Source organism: Cibotium barometz, chromosome 43, assembly GCF_041138505.1.
Source record: "Cibotium barometz isolate CiBa-2024 chromosome 43, ASM4113850v1, whole genome shotgun sequence".
NCBI classification, from domain to species: domain Eukaryota; kingdom Viridiplantae; phylum Streptophyta; class Polypodiopsida; order Cyatheales; family Cibotiaceae; genus Cibotium; species Cibotium barometz.
Genome location: NC_141088.1, coordinates 25,867,565 through 25,883,406, shown reverse-complemented (window position 1 = coordinate 25,883,406; position 15,842 = coordinate 25,867,565). Strand labels below are relative to the sequence as shown.

General features: G+C 38.5%; 1 protein-coding gene across 1 annotated transcript; it reads left to right on the top strand.

Annotated features, from left to right (window-relative positions):
* Positions 1-7,676: 7,676 nt before the first annotated feature.
* LOC147613729 (uncharacterized) lies at positions 7,677-11,750 on the top strand. Its single transcript, XM_086781702.1, has 2 exons — positions 7,677-10,777; positions 11,005-11,750. Exons 1-2 carry the CDS (start codon positions 8,065-8,067, stop codon positions 11,340-11,342), a joined length of 3,051 nt encoding a protein of 1,016 aa, XP_086637828.1. The 5' UTR covers positions 7,677-8,064; the 3' UTR covers positions 11,343-11,750.
* The last annotated feature ends 4,092 nt before the right edge of the window (positions 11,751-15,842 follow it).

Below are 15,842 nucleotides of genomic sequence, written 5' to 3'. Positions count from 1 at the left end.
TCCCCTGATCCCCTTGGTATAGGGTTGACCTATATGAACATGTTAGAACCTAATGCCCATCCCAATCTCATAGTGGCCATAAGCAAGAAAATACCTTATACGAACACCTAATGCCCACCCCAACCTCATAGTGACCACAAGCAAGAAAATACCTTATGCTTTAAAAATGAGTAAAGAGCCCTACAAAATCATCAGACCATTGCCCTATGAATCAAAACAAGGAGGTAAAACTACTTGAAATCAATTTCACCTATCCCATCACTCATACTGGGACAATATTGAATGATGTTGGTCATCTAGATTGCATTAGACTATGTGAACTATGTGAACTAATATAATGGCAATTGGTTGCCATTATATTGAATGATGTTGGTCATCTAGATTGCATTAGACTATGTGAACTAATATAATGGCAATTGGTTGCCATAATGGTGGTATTGGTCATCTAGATTGCATGAGACCACCGTGTGAACTAGTTGGTCATCTAGATTGCATTAGACCATGTGAACTAGTCGAATGGCAATCAATTTAACATCACCACCAGTATGCTCGTGTGAATAGCTCCTAACCAAGCTACAAATTTAATCTAGGGGTTTCTTCGAAAAAATTGTATAATATCATGTGTGGGCACATGAGACCATATTTTAAGAATGTACATTTGCAATGTTTACATTTAGAAGAGTTATCCTATTTATTAACTACTAGTGCATTCAACTTATAGTGGGAGGCATGTGAAATATTTATATGAGGTGGATTGTATCTTGTGTTTTGTTATTCCAATTTTGGTCAAGAATTTTACACATCTTGAACCACACTTGCACATGTTGCAAGAGTGATGGTTTAGGCACCATAAAACCTATTCACATGAGCCCTTGATTGCAACATTTTTAGTGGCTAGTAGGTTGAGTTTAAAATTCACATGATCAAATACTCCTCTACAGAAGCTTTACTTGCCGTGTATTAAATCCTCATTAAATCACAATGAGAAGCTATTATAAAAAATGTTTGGTAGTTTTATAGATTGTTTTGCTAATTTTGCAAGTTATGAGCTAGATTCACATGAGTTTCTAGGCAATTTGCAATGTCAACCCGTTGATGGTTACCTAATACAAACAAGAATTTGACTATCCATTCATAGTGATCAATGTTTAGCACCACGCACATGTTTTCTTTTGTATGTGAACAACCCCATCCTTGGTTGCCCATTGGAGCCCCGTGTGGCTATACTATTACTCTTGGGTTTGTATGAACAACCTCGATAATGCCTCTTCCCCTAGTCATTCTTGCTTTAATCAACATTAGATGGGCACATAAGAAAAGTTCCATTCTTTCCCCAATATTTCCATCATATGTGGGAATTAGTTGTCTTTTTGTGGCATTTTAGGAGCCTTTGAGAATGATGATAGGCACTTGAAAAAGGTAAAATATTTTCAAGGATCACAATTTATTATTAGGGTGATGTTCCAACCATTCATGCGCATAACTTTGGAATTAAGAGAGAGAGAGCCTTGAAAGTTGGGGGTGCTACTGGAACTGAATCATTGATGAGCACTCTATTTTAACTTTACAAGGGGAAGTCAATAAAGTATTACACATTTTGGTGCCCATGGAAAGAGTTTATAGAACCTTGAAGCTACCTTTTGAACTTCAATGTTTTAAATTTGAGGGATTCATGATGCACTTTAGACTGCCCTTTCCACCTTAAGAGGTCTTTTAATAAGTAAGATTGTGATGTAGCACACCTTTCTATCCTTAAGAGGTTGTTTACTAAGTAAGAGTGTGATATATTACATCTTGATAATGACATGTATGGTTCATTGAAAATTACTAAGGGATTTCAATTCTATTTGTTTTGATAGCAAGTCCATATCATGACAAGTGGACTACAAAAAAGAAAAGAGATGAACTTGTCAAAAATACCATATTGAAATTGTTAGCTCCCAAAAATAGAACGTGGGATTGGACCTTTCTATGGAAGTTTGAGGAGGTTCTTTTTCAATGTACATTATTACAGTAAATGTTGAGAAAGTGCTTTTTCTTGTGGTTACTACCTTGAAAGTATTGTTGTTATGTTAAGCATGCTATGTTGTAATCATACTTGGCATTAATTTAGAATGTCACAAAGATAGTTTGACAAGTTTGTATCTCATATGATAATGATTTTTTTTGCATATTGACCATGGATTCAGGCTCTTTTTACGGACACAACATAAAGGCAAGTGAATGTTTATTTTGGAAAAAGGTAATTTAGACTTTCATACCTACACATTTTGACTTTATAAAGGAGTGACATGTGACTCATGAAATTATCTTGAAATGCTGAGTCATTTTGTACACAAAAATAATAATAAGCCACACTTCCTTTTGAGGAATATTTCTTTCAAAATATATTAAAATATATGTGCATCATATTAGTCGTTGGGAGCTTTTAAAACATTGCTAGTTACAGTCACCATTAAAATAGTTATAAGGTGATACTAGATGGAAGCTTTCATTCAACTTCATTCTCAAGCATAGCTTTAAAATTGGCATTGCCTTTGTAATGACCACACTAAAATGAACAAATGAAATAGCATATGTTTATAATAAGAGTTTCCATCTTATGGAAGGGGGTTTTCTTTGAGACCACTTAGTCTAGGGTATTTGTTAAGCAATTATTTATCTTCTAAAAGGGGGCTAGCTAATTTAAAATACATTACAACTTTTATATTATTATCATGGCTCGCCAAATCTTGCTTGTGCATTATTTTAAAAAAATGTTTTCAATGTCTTCTTCCATAAATGTAATTACTAGGTTATAAAGTTAGAGGTATCAATTGTTGGTCAACAAAATCAACACATAAACATTTAAATTTGTACAGAGTTTGCATTGTCAATATATTAGCACCAAAAAAGGGAGGCTTATTATAGCTACAAACATTGAACCGGCTAATGGTTTGTTGACAAATTGAATAGAAATTTGCATCCCATTCAAAATTATTTACTAAGGGATTAATTTGATCTACCATAGCCATCATGCTCAAAGATCTATTAGTCCTTGATAAAAAATCTCCACTTATTGTAATCGATATAAAAAGAAAGGTGGCATATATGTTTCAGCTCTATGACAATAAAAGGAAAATATGATATTATAAAATAAAAATAAAGTCAATAAATGACCCCATAAAATGGAGTTATGAAAATATTTCTTGGATACATCCTTAAATAGCAAAACCAAGGATTAATAGAAGCAAAGCTTTGATAAAGGAGTTATTCTTTGGGGGGAAAATACCATTATACTAATGGAAAGAATTCAAGTGGATATGTGCATGGGACTACTCAAGCAAGAAGAGAGAAAGGGTAGAGGAGGACGATTTGAGATTAACTCCATCATAAATTTGAACAAACATCCGTATCACATATGGGTACATGTTTAATAACAAAAAAGGTTGTATGTGTGTGTGTGGCGTGCATGCACATGTGTCTCTGTGCATGCCATTTTATCCAAGTATACATACTTGTAAGGTCAATTGTTTATACTTGATACTAATAATTCAAATATGTTAACACTAATAAAAATTACATCTCTTATAACTATAAGCACTCTTAGTGGACCCATTTAAAAATAGTCTTGTCTACACTAAAGTGACATTCTATATGTTTTTAATTGATACTATGAACTACTTACTTTGTTGACGTTTTAACTCCTATGATGTGCTTCAAACACTAAGATAAGTAATGCACACTCTCTTAGTTGTAACCAATCTAATATTCTACATGTGAGCTATGAATAAGAGGCATATCTATATCTTGCTTACATTTTTGCATGCCCATGTAAAAATGTAAGCAAGATAGTGTTTTAGAAACCATTAAAATGAGGATTTTATGCACATAGTAACTGCTAGCTTGTCAAGTCATGTGTGACCTAAATTGAGGGAGAGATTGGTCTTGATTTTTCTACTTGCAAATTATGACTTACTTATGCTATTAAACTTAAGTAATAATAAATTGGAATGTCTTAAAAGTCTAACCCTTTCAAAGGGTAAATTTGTACATTCACATTTTAGCTTTGGGATGTGCATCTTATTAAAAGTCTAATCCTTTTTTTAAAATTCTTTATTATGCTATTAAACTTAAGTAATAATAAATTATTTATTATGCTATTAAACTTAAGTAATAATAAATTGGAATGTCTTAAAAGTCTAACCCTTTCAAAGGGTAAATTTGTACATTCACATTTTAGCTTTGGGATGTGCATCTTATTAAAAGTCTAATCCTTTTTTTAAAATTAGGGTCAATTTGTACATTCACATTTCATCTTTGGGATGTGCAACTTAATGAAATGTCTAATCCTTTCAAAATGTTTAGAGTCAAGTATATTCAAATTTTAGCTTTGGATGTGCAACCTACCACCTTTATTAGTATAAAGTATGGCATGTCCCAAACATTACGATAAATAATGCATGTTCTCTTAGTTGTGTCATGGAGAATATTCCAAGTTTTTAGGTATGAATGAAAGGTACTTCCATGGCAAAGGATAAGCAAGATATATTTTAAGCAATCGTTGAAATCGGAATCTCAAGTGGGTAGTGGTTGGCTTGTCACATGATGCCCTAAATTAAAGAGAAGATCATGACTCTTAATATATCTAGTTGTTGAAAAAGAGGTGAGCTCCTAAATAAGACACTTATTTAACACTTGGCTATATTTGGACTTAACGAGTGTAAAATGCTTTTGATAAATTGGGAGTTTCAACACTTACCTTATAAACTAGAAGTATCTTCAATTGAACATGGAAAGCACCCATTTAGCTTCTTGATCAAGTGCCTATTAGTTAAAACTTCATGCTCCTCATCACTAATTGGCATATATTTGAAGCTATGTTGGGTCTATGTTGTAAGTAGATCATCACTTCTCTTCTTATGCATTAGATTGTTTCTTAGCAACATTAATATACTACCATCATTTTTCCTTTGGCTACCTTTGGATTTAACGAGTGTAAAAGGCTATTGATAAATTGGGAGCTTCAACGCTTACCTTGTAAGCTAGAAGTATCTTCAACTAAACATAGAAATCACCCATTTTTCTTCTTGATCAAAACCCTATTACTTAAACCTTTATGCTCCTCAATAATTGGTATATATTTGAAGCTATAAATTGGGTCTATGTTGTAACTAGATCATCACTTTTCTTCTTATGCATTAGATTGTTTCTTAGTAACATTAATATACTACCAATACTTTGTAATAAAACAATTTTAGAGAACAGTGTCTAGAAGAGGACTCCCCTCTAAGGATATTTGAAGAAATATTTTGTAATAAAAGTTATTTAGAGAACAGTGTCTAAAAGAGGCCTCCCCTCTAAGGATATTCATTGGTAGGTTTTTATGGATATGCCACCATGTTTGCCCATCACACTATGTTGTTTGCAATCAAATAAATAATATCTCACCACCCCTCTTCCTCCTTTAATAAAATCCTAAACAAAGGCCTCTCTCTCTCTCTCTCTCTCTCTCTCTCATGCTCGAATTGTCCAAGAAAGTATTGAATTTTTCTCTTTTGGTGGTGTTTATCTATGTTGTTCACAAGTGGCATTTTGCAAGATAAGAGGAAGTGGGATGCAATAAATGCAAAGATGTGATGTAAAAGAGGTGTTCTAGGTGGAATGTTGAAGCGAAGATGTGAGTATATCTCTCAAATATGCTTAAGAGCTTGCATTTTGCAAGAAGGTAAGATGAAGTGGCCTAAGGTTAGATGCAAGGAGGCAATGCAAAAGAGGTGCTTTTAGGTTGGAGGTGAAAGTAGAGGTGAGTGCATCCTCTCTCTCTCTCTCTCTCTCTCTCTCTCTCTCTCTCTCTCTCTCTCTCTGCATGTATGTTTGGCACATGTGTAAATAGACACATACACATATGTCCTCTATGTTTTGTATGTGTGCGTGTGGTGCATATGCAAGGGTGTGTATGCATGTATACATAGTGGTAGAGACCACATAGGCACCCTATGTATATCCCTTATAAGTTAAATCCCTCTCTCTCTCTCTCTCTCTCTCTCTCCCCTTCCCCCTGGTGCACACACGTATGATACGTGTGTGCACACACGTATGTGTGTGTGTGGTGCATGCATGTATGCATATTGGTAGAGACCACATAGGAACCCTATGTACGTCCCTTATAAGTTAAATTTCTCTCCATTCTCTCTCTCTCTCTCTCTCTCTCTCTCTCTCTCTCTATTCCCCTTCCCCCTAGTGCACACACATGTGTGTGTGTGTGTGCATGCATGCACTCCTTACACACATGTGTTTGTAAAAGCTACAATTGCAAATGGAAATCTTTTGTAGGAGAGGGGAGGCTTCTTGATGGGTAGCAATCCTTGCCAATTAGTTATTTCTAATAATAGTTTTGAACAATATCAGTGGTGTTTCACAAAGATAGTTTTGAGCAATATCATTGGTGTTTCACAAAGAATGCAATCCATTTTAACAAAAGCACTTTATAGCCTCTTCATGCATGGCAAGGAGTGTGGCACTTTTGACCTCTGTGTGCATGTGCTTTTGTTCACACAAGAAAAAGTGATCCTATTTGAGTTAGGATGCTATCACGAGTTTAAGTATGACATGAAAGGATAGTCCCATGAGTAGTAATATGACGATTGCAATGTTTTGACATGTCAGATTTCAAAGAAATTCCACAACAAATGCACTACACACAACTCTTTTTGCAATTTTATGTGCTCTCACCATGGAGTTTGGCCATGAGTTTGAGCTACTGTATTGGCAATGGGGGATTCATTTAGTACAAATAAAAGACACTCCATGACCTCTTGAGATATACCCTTGTATACGTTACAAGTTTGGAGCTTCTCTAGGACCCTCTTATTTATTTGTGGAGGTTCTCTACCCTCTTATATGTGAGAACCCTTAAAGTGCATTCCCTTCTTTGCCACATATGAAAAGGCTTCCTACCTTTGGTGTATACTTCGCTTCTCCATGCTCAAAGAAACCCAGAATGTGCACCCACGTACAAACAAATCGTTGTGAGTGAGCTCGCGTAGTGAACTCGTAGCTATTCTAACAAGCAAACCCTTGGTTGCTTGAATGGCTACATCAACAAAGGTTGGGCCAAAAATAACATGGCGATATGGCAAGAGGTGACATTACACTAGTTGGGAACCCGTGCTTCGCACGTCTTTTGAGGCTTCCAAAATCAAATTCTACCCAAACCTCCTCCTCCCCTTCTCGAACCTCCAAATTCTTGCCACGTGGAAGCTTTGTGAAACTCTTCCTTAAGATAATATAGAGATAGAGAAGAGAAGAGAAAAGAATATGGCCAGTACTGGCCAGGCATGGATATGGCTTTTGGTGAATTGGATGTTAGTAGGTGGTTGAGACAAAGCTAGAAATCCATCAATGTTTAACAACAAGTAGTGTGAAACAATCTCCACCTAAAACCTCACCTAACGAAAACATGGAATTGGCACCTTACTTATGCTGCATGCACGAGGTCACTACCTTTAAAATATGAAAGCCTTGTTGTATTCCAAAAAGCCTTGTTGTATTCATCATCATGCATTGTGGTCTTTCCATCTTTCACCATATACCCACGGTGACCCAAAGCATAATTTTGACTCTTCCTGCCTCATTCCACTTACTTGCATTGACTAGGCCAGGGGTCGTCGGACTTCTTAATTTTCTACTTTCCATGGTAGTGGACCACTACCAACAACTTTTTTTTGGCAGGAGCCTCACACTCTCTTTTCCTCTCTCTACGATTTCCTCATGCTCTGTGCAACAAGCAACCAAGTGCTTGAGCTTTCACAATCAAAGCAAGGCGCGCGCGCGCGCACACACACACTCTCTCTCTCTCTCTCTCTCTCTCACACACACACATAGACAGTGCACACACTGTGCCCCTCTCTCTCTCTCTCTCTCTCTCTCTCTCTATCTATCTATCTCGCTCTGCCCCTCTTTGTTGAGGGGTAGAGTCTAGGCTTGTTGTCACTGTCGTCCCCATTGCAACCATTTTTCAATATCTGACCAAAGCTCTGGCCATGGTGCAGGACTAAAAAACCTCCTCCCGAGTCCTTTTATATGGGCTTCTCCTTACTTACCACTTATATAACAATAATCCATAGAATCCTCTCCCACCTTATAGGCTTGTTTTTCTCAACTCTTGCATCCTCAGGCTCTTGTAAGATGGCCTCCAGCTTGACCACAATCTTGGGCATGGTGATCATGTTGCTTCTTATTATGCTAGGGATTGCTACTCCAGCTTCTCTTGAAGATAATGCCCTGATTTTGCTTGAACTCAAAGCTCTTATCATGGATCCTACGGGCTCTTTGAAGAGCTGGACACAAGAGAGAGCTGCTAAGCTATGCACTGATTGGTATGGGGTCACTTGTGATACCTCGCATACTCTAATTACTGGTATTAATCTCTCTAATAAGAACCTCTCTGGCTCTCTATCTCCTGCAGTAGGCTCTCTGATGTCCCTTCAAACCTTGGACCTGGCTAACAACATGTTCACAGGCTCCCTCCCAGTTCAGATTATGGGTTGCGCAAGCTTGAGAACCATTGACCTCTCCAACAATAACTTCACTGGTGAAATCCCCACTGGCTTCTCTAAGCTCACCAACCTTGAAAGCATTAGCCTTTGGACAAACTCTTTCATTGGCCCTATCCCAAAAGACATCGTGCTTTGCTCCAAGCTTCAGCACCTTGACTTAGGAGGTAGCTACTTAGAAGGAGAAATCCCACATGCAATTGGCAACCTTAGTAATTTGGTCCACTTAACACTAGCTGGTAATGAACTTAGCGGTGAGATCCCATCCTCGCTCAAGCTTTTGAAGAAATTAGAGTGGATTTACTTAGGGTATAATCAGCTCACTGGTAGTATACCTCATGGGCTAGGAGAGATTACCAGCCTTAAGCACCTTGATTTGGTCCATAACAATCTTTCAGGACAATTTCCTTGGTCTCTCACAAATCTAACCAACTTGCAGTATTTATTTCTCTTTGATAATCAGCTCTCTGGGACAATTCCACCAGCCATAGCTAACCTCACCCAGCTATATTCTCTTGACTTGAGCAGCAACATGATGTTGGGCAGCATTCCCAGTGGCATTTCTAACCTGCAACAGCTCCAGATTCTCAATCTCTTCGCTAATAACTTCACAGGAGAAATCCCTGATAGCATTGCAGAGATGCCAAACCTGCAGGTGCTGGCCCTGTGGATGAATGAGCTGTCAGGAGGTGTCCCTGCAAGGTTGGGTATGGGAAACAATCTCACACTGTTAGACCTCTCCAGTAATCATTTGACAGGCCCTATTCCTGAGGGTATCTGTGCTTCTGGAAACCTTAATAAACTCATCTTGTTCACAAACTCCATGTCTGGCCATATTCCAGAAAGCTTGGCAAATTGCCATAGCCTTCAGAGGGTCCGTTTAGAAGGAAATCTCTTCTCAGGGACCTTGCCCCAAGCTCTTGGAAATCTTACTTATGTTTACTATTTGGATCTCTCTTCCAACAATTTCAGTGGAGAACTTGATTATTTCACTTGGAATATGCCTGCCCTTCAAGTTCTACACTTGCAAAGCAATCGCTTCACTGGAACCATTCCCTCTTCCATTGGGAACTCTAAATGCCTTGTGAACCTTGATCTCTCTCAAAATGCTTTGGTTGGAAATATTCCGTTTGAGCATGGTTCATTGCCTCAGCTGGGCCAGCTGCGTTTGAATGGGAATATGTTGTCTGGGGTAATTCAAAAAGATGGGTTCTTGATGTGCAAAAAGCTGGTTTCCCTAGATTTGAGCAATAATCAGCTAAGTGGACCCATTCCCTCTGAGTTGGCAAATATGTCAATGCTGAGCACACTTGATTTGTCCCATAATCAGCTCTCTGGCATAATACCTCCACAGCTAGGGGAAATGGAGTCTCTGGTGTATGTCAATCTGTCATTTAATCATCTTTCTGGCGAAGTCCCCCTTTCCGGTGCTTTTATAGATATCAATGTGAGCTCAATTGAGGGAAACCCAGGGCTTTGCGGTGGGAGCTTGAGGCCCTGCATCAGCTCAACAAGTTTCTCTGGGTCAGTGAAGGCAAGGGTAACTGAAGTATTGTTTTTGATAGGGTTGGTGATGGCAATGATGGGTCTATGCAATGTGATTTGGAAACTCAAGCATGGAGAGTGGGGGGCCAAAAGCTTGATGAAGCTGAGGTCCATGAAGAGCAAAGAATGGGGGGAGTGGGATCTTAAGTTATTCCAAGCAGTAAAGCCCACTGTAGAAGAGATCTTGGAAGCCATGCAGGAAGAGAATGTTGTGGAGAAAAGGGGCCCTTCTATAGTGTACAAGAGCTCAACCAAGAGGGGGGTGCCGTTTGCAGCCATGGAATTGATGACAAGCTATGGTAAGAATGATGCCATTAGTGTTAATAACGGCAAAGATGATGGATTGGAGTCTGTACTTGCAGCAATGGGGAGAGTAAGGCACCCTAATATCTTGAATGTTTATGGGATATGCTGTGGTGTGGCTAGCTCCATCATGGTGTTTGAGCTGGTGGAAGGGTCCAGGCTGAGCAGCTTGCTTCACGGTTTCCATGGGGGTTCATTGGACTGGGACAAAAGGCTAAATATTGCCGTAGGGATTGCCAAAGCCATAGTGAATTTACATAGCTTTTGTTCACCTCCAATTCTACATGGGAGTATCTGCTCCAATAATGTCATGGTGTCTACTGGATATACTGCTCGTTTACTGCCTCCTAGCACAGCGAGCGCCCACCTTGTCAACCACAGCAAATGCAAAGGTAAATTTCTTTTTAATCCATGATTATTGATTGCACGTTCTGTTAATTCATGTGCAGATTAAATCCACTCCTAGTTTGAGCTTTAACTACCACGATAATTAAATGATATGTACCCTTGCTTGATATGTACAGTTACATCCCGTTTAACAATGATTGTGATCACTGTAACATATATGTGATGAGCATAGCAATGAAGACATGGTTAATGAGCAACTGTATACATGCAGATGCACGAGAGGCTAGTCCGTTTTCCGTCGATGTACATGCCTTCGGTGTGCTTCTGCTGGAGCTGGTGACGGGGCGGCCGGCGACGGAGCTGGTTTCTGGTGACGTAGTGGAGCTAGGCGAGACGGGCGGGAACGGCAGGGTCGTGATCGACGACAGGTTGACGGCGGGAGAGGTGGCGGAGGCGGCGCTGCATTTGGCCGTTAGTCTGTGCGGTCCGCCGTCGCCGTCGAAATTATCCCACATGCGGAAGGTGCTACGCGTGCTGGAGGACTTGCGGCGCCGCCAGCGACGCAGCGCCGCAGATACTGACGGGGCGCTGCAGGTCCTCGTGAATTGAGAGATAATTATATTATCGCATGAAATGATGGAGGCCTTTTTTCCCCTTTCTTTTTGGGCTATATTGCTTATATTTATTAACATGTTTTGTAAATTATAAAAAAGGCCCCTCTCATGTATGTACCTAAAGCTGAGCCCATTTTGACCAAAATTTCCTGTCCTTTCACCACAGGAATCTACTCTTTTTACTATAGTAAATTCGAAAATTAACCATATCGAGTTTTTATTTATTTATTTAAATATAGACGCTTCCATTGTATCATGTGTGCCCCTCGCTTTCAAGCCTTCTGTAAAGTAGTTTGCCTTACATTTCTTGCTAGGACTCTCTTCAATTGGCTTAGTACTTTGTCAAACAAAAGGTTTACACCTTTTGCATCATTAATATAATGCCGTCCCCCTTCTAGAAAAATCGATTTTCTAACCGCCATACATCTTTTTTCAAAGGTGACCGACCTTAGACCTTTCAAGTTTTCTTTTGATTTTTAGCACCTTCCGGTACTTTTTTTTAAAGCTTACGACAATGTAACCACCCCTACCACAACTTTTAGAACCCACTATGTTGAAAAAAAGGCCTTGCCATGTGATAAGGTCATATTATGAGGGACAAGTTACAACCTAAAAGACTGTTGTATGCTCCAGTGACATTCATGTGATTCTTCCAACACACTTTTTATAGTTGTAGAACTTATACAAGTCCGGAGTGATTTAAGTGGACAAGCTCAAAGCCTTTGTAGATCATTGTGTGAACCATAAAGAGTGGTAGGAATCTTGATGTTTTTGCTCCATCTTGCCCACCTAGAGTCATGGACATGGAGTCTCCTCTATCCATCTCTTTGCTCGAGGGCTTTTTGGGTCCAAAAATTCCACCCTCTTCAGTCGTTTGATGTTGCACACTTGTGAGGTAGTTCCTTGGCATGAGACGCAGGTGGGTGGAATCTTCTTTCTTTGTGTCAGTGGATTTCTTACCTAAAATTTGGTTCCATCTCTTTAGATGTGTAAATCCTCTCAATGTTGGAATGTGTGTAGTTTTTAGTGCTTGTGACCTTTGGTGGGTGAACATGCTCATGCTCTCTTGCTTGCTTCTAGGGCATGGTGTTGGTACCTTGGGTTCAACGTAGCAATTTTTAGACAACACCTTCAATCTAAAATATTAGTGAGATAAATCACTATTTGTTAACTTAAAGCACTATAACAAGTGTCTTCGTAGCATGTACACTTCTCATTTGTTATTCCAAGGGTTTGATGAAAGCCAATTTTGGGAAAACGTGGGGCCTTGGTATTTACACATAATTAGAATTGCAATAAAAATCACAAATAAAATTTCAGAATAATTAAAAGTATAATGTTGGTCTTATCACCAAGGGTAACTTTGCTGAGGCTCTAGGTAGCAAGGGTTTTTACACTATAGCAATAAAGTATTGAAGTGAAACGCAAAGGTATAATATTGAGTATTATTGAAGTACTTTGAATATTTTTAAAAAAATAGACATTAAATAATATTTAAAAAAATCAGACATTAAATACAACGATTATATTTGGTTCATGTCTTAATTTTGCTAGGTTTGAAGTAGATGATATGATTCATGGTCTAGTTTCGTTTTAAAAGTACATGGTTTTGTTCAAGTACATCATTCAAAATGTGCCTTGCAATTGTTGGCATCATTTTGTCCATGTTTGTTAAGTCTCTTGTTGGCAAAGCTCACATCAGAATAAACTTGGGGAAAGATGGTCTTTATTACCCTTGCCCACTCCCCGACTCTCAAAAAACCCATGGTAGTTCTTTAGATAAAAACCGTGAAAGACTTTGAATGTTACACTAGTTTACTACTTGGCTATTATTGAGGGTGGCACCAAGACCATAGATTTGCAAGGCAAATTATTCAGTACTACAAAAGTGTTGAAGTGAGACTGGAGTACAATGCACAAGGCATGAGTAGAAGATGTTAAAGTACTTTACATTTATAATAACATTGCAATAGACATTGATAATTGATGTAAAAGCTTCATCATTGGATTGGATTTATGACTTTAATTAAGAAATTTATTCAAAATGAGACAAGTTGTTGGCATCTACATTTGCAACAATTTCAAAATCCCTTGAGCTCATAACATTTATCTCCAAACCTATAACTATTCTTGTAGTTGAGATATAGCACACATCATTATTGCCATGCAATGTTGTTACAAACGATAACACCAAGGTTATAGGTTGTAAGGGTTCTCCCTCAATGTCACTAAAATTATTGAAGTGAAATGTAAAGGTACAATATTGAGTATGAGTATTAGAAAATGAACCTAAAGCATTGCACACTTAAAATTTTACAAAAGATGATAGCTATAACAATTAGATTTAATTCTCATTAGGTTTGAAGTACATAGCTTTAGTTAAGAAAATCATTCAATATTCTACTCACAATTGTCGGCATCATTCTTTCCACATTCTTTAAGTCTCTTAGTGAAGCACTCCTCCAAATATAGCTAGTATATTTTTGGGAAAAAATGATGGGCCTTGGTAACCCATACCACTCCTACCCCTTGATATGGTAGTGAACTCTTTATAAAACCTTCAAATGCTTCAAAGATTATACTGATGATAATAATGTGGAGGAAGGCTTTTACTTAATTCTACACTTTTTTTGAAGTGACAAATAAAACACTAAGCACGGTAGGAGAAGAGGAAACTGAAGCATTTTACATGTATACTAATTTTGTAAAACATAAACTATATAATTGTTAGTTTATTGATTGATGTAAAAGTTTCATTAGGTTTGATTTTATGGATTTACTCAAGAAATCCTAAAGCATTAGGAAATTTCAAAGGTCATTTGGAGGGCCTTTTAGAGGAGAGAAATAGAGCGCAACCAATAAGGAAGGAGCAAACGTAAAGTTAAAAAATAGCTTAATTCATTGAAAAATTTCAAAAAATAGTCACGTTTACATTCAATGAGGGCATCTTTTTAAAAAATGATTGAGTACACATTCAATGCAGGTATCTTTTTCAAATGAGGTAGAGTTACTTTATTAAATACGGCTTACGTCATCATTGGATAAGAAAAAGCACTTCGAAGCTAAACTTTGTAGACACTTGAGTCTATACATTTCTTCTGATGGTATTTTGATGTAGAATTTGGTACTTTTGACATCACCATTGCATCCAGAGCGGCTAAAAACTCTCAAAAATGACTTTTGAATCACTTAAATCGGACACCTGGAGAGGCCTCCACGACCAAAAGAAGGGGAGAAGAGGCTCATGCAATTTGGCACGCATAGAGGCCTCCATGCCAAATGGAGGCCTCTATGTGCACCAAATTGCATGAGCCTCTTCTCCCCTTCTTTTGGTCGTGGAGGTCTCTCCAAGTGTCCGATATTTAAGTGATTCAAAAGTTCTTTTAGGGGTTTTTGACCACTCTGGACACAATGGTGATGTCAAAAGCACCAAATTCTACACCAAACTGCCAGTAAGTGTAGATTGTTAGTGTTGAGATATCGAGCTCATCTAGTGAGGCGGTGGACACTGATGACCCGCCTGGGGGATAGGCCCCACACTTACAGCACTGGCATGGTTGGTGAGATCATGGGTGATATGCGGCCACAGTGGGATGACAGGCTATGTGACAGCCATTCTGGAGACTGGCATAGTTATAGCGCCAGCTCATGTAGTTGGGTTCAGTCTATAGAGAACCCTAGTATATATTTGGTTGAGTATCTTTCATATGGTGTGTACTCTTATCTTTGTATATGGAGTGTTGAGTGTTAAGTGAAGAAGAAGAAGATTTTCAGCCTCTCACCTTATGTATTCTCTATTAGGGTTTTGTAAGTGTGTGTGCTTTCAAGAGCTCATGCTCTCTTCTCCCCTGCATCTTTTCATGGTATGAGAGCCTGGTTCATGCTAAGGGCTGAGTTGCAAGCAAGAGAAGCACAGGAAACGGTACAAGGGTAAGAGCTTCAACTACTCTTTCCTATTTGTGTTGGCGATTACACCCTTGTCGTCGGGAGCTCTACGGGAGGCACCAGGAAACGATCTTTGATTAAGGAGCTTTCTTCGCGGGAGTAAAGCTATAGGGCAACTATATTGTCTTATCGAACGGCATTTTTTGGCCGAAAATGCATTTCGGGCACGTCAGGACCTCCGTTTTTCAGAAAGCACGCGATTTCAAGCACTGCGGCGGGTAAGTCATCGATTCTTTGTAGAACTCTGTTTTAAGAACTGCAGGAAGACAGATTGGCTATGCAAGTTGCCATTGGGTGTATGTATGCACATTGAGGTCACTGGTTTGTGACATTTGAGTGTACTACAGTATCGCTGCAAAAAATATAATAGTTTGTGCAGGACAAACCAGAGTGCTGTTTCTAGTAAATTTGTGTGTCTAGCAAGATGTCAAATGATGGCATAAACCAAATTGTTGCTGAGAAGCTTGATAAGAATAACTTCCATGCATGGAGGTTCAGTGATTGGAAAGGGCTACTGGGACTATATAGAAGGTGAGCATGAAGAGGCACC

What these genes read in the sequence shown, in the direction of transcription:
- LOC147613729 (XM_086781702.1), top strand. Translation starts at nt 8,065, where the DNA reads ATGGGCTTCTCCTTACTTACCACTTATATAACAATAATCCATAGAATC. An exon ending in CAACCACAGCAAATGCAAAG is followed by an intron (nt 10,778 to 11,004) that starts GTAAATTTCTTT and finishes GTATACATGCAG; the next exon opens with ATGCACGAGAGGCTAGTCCG.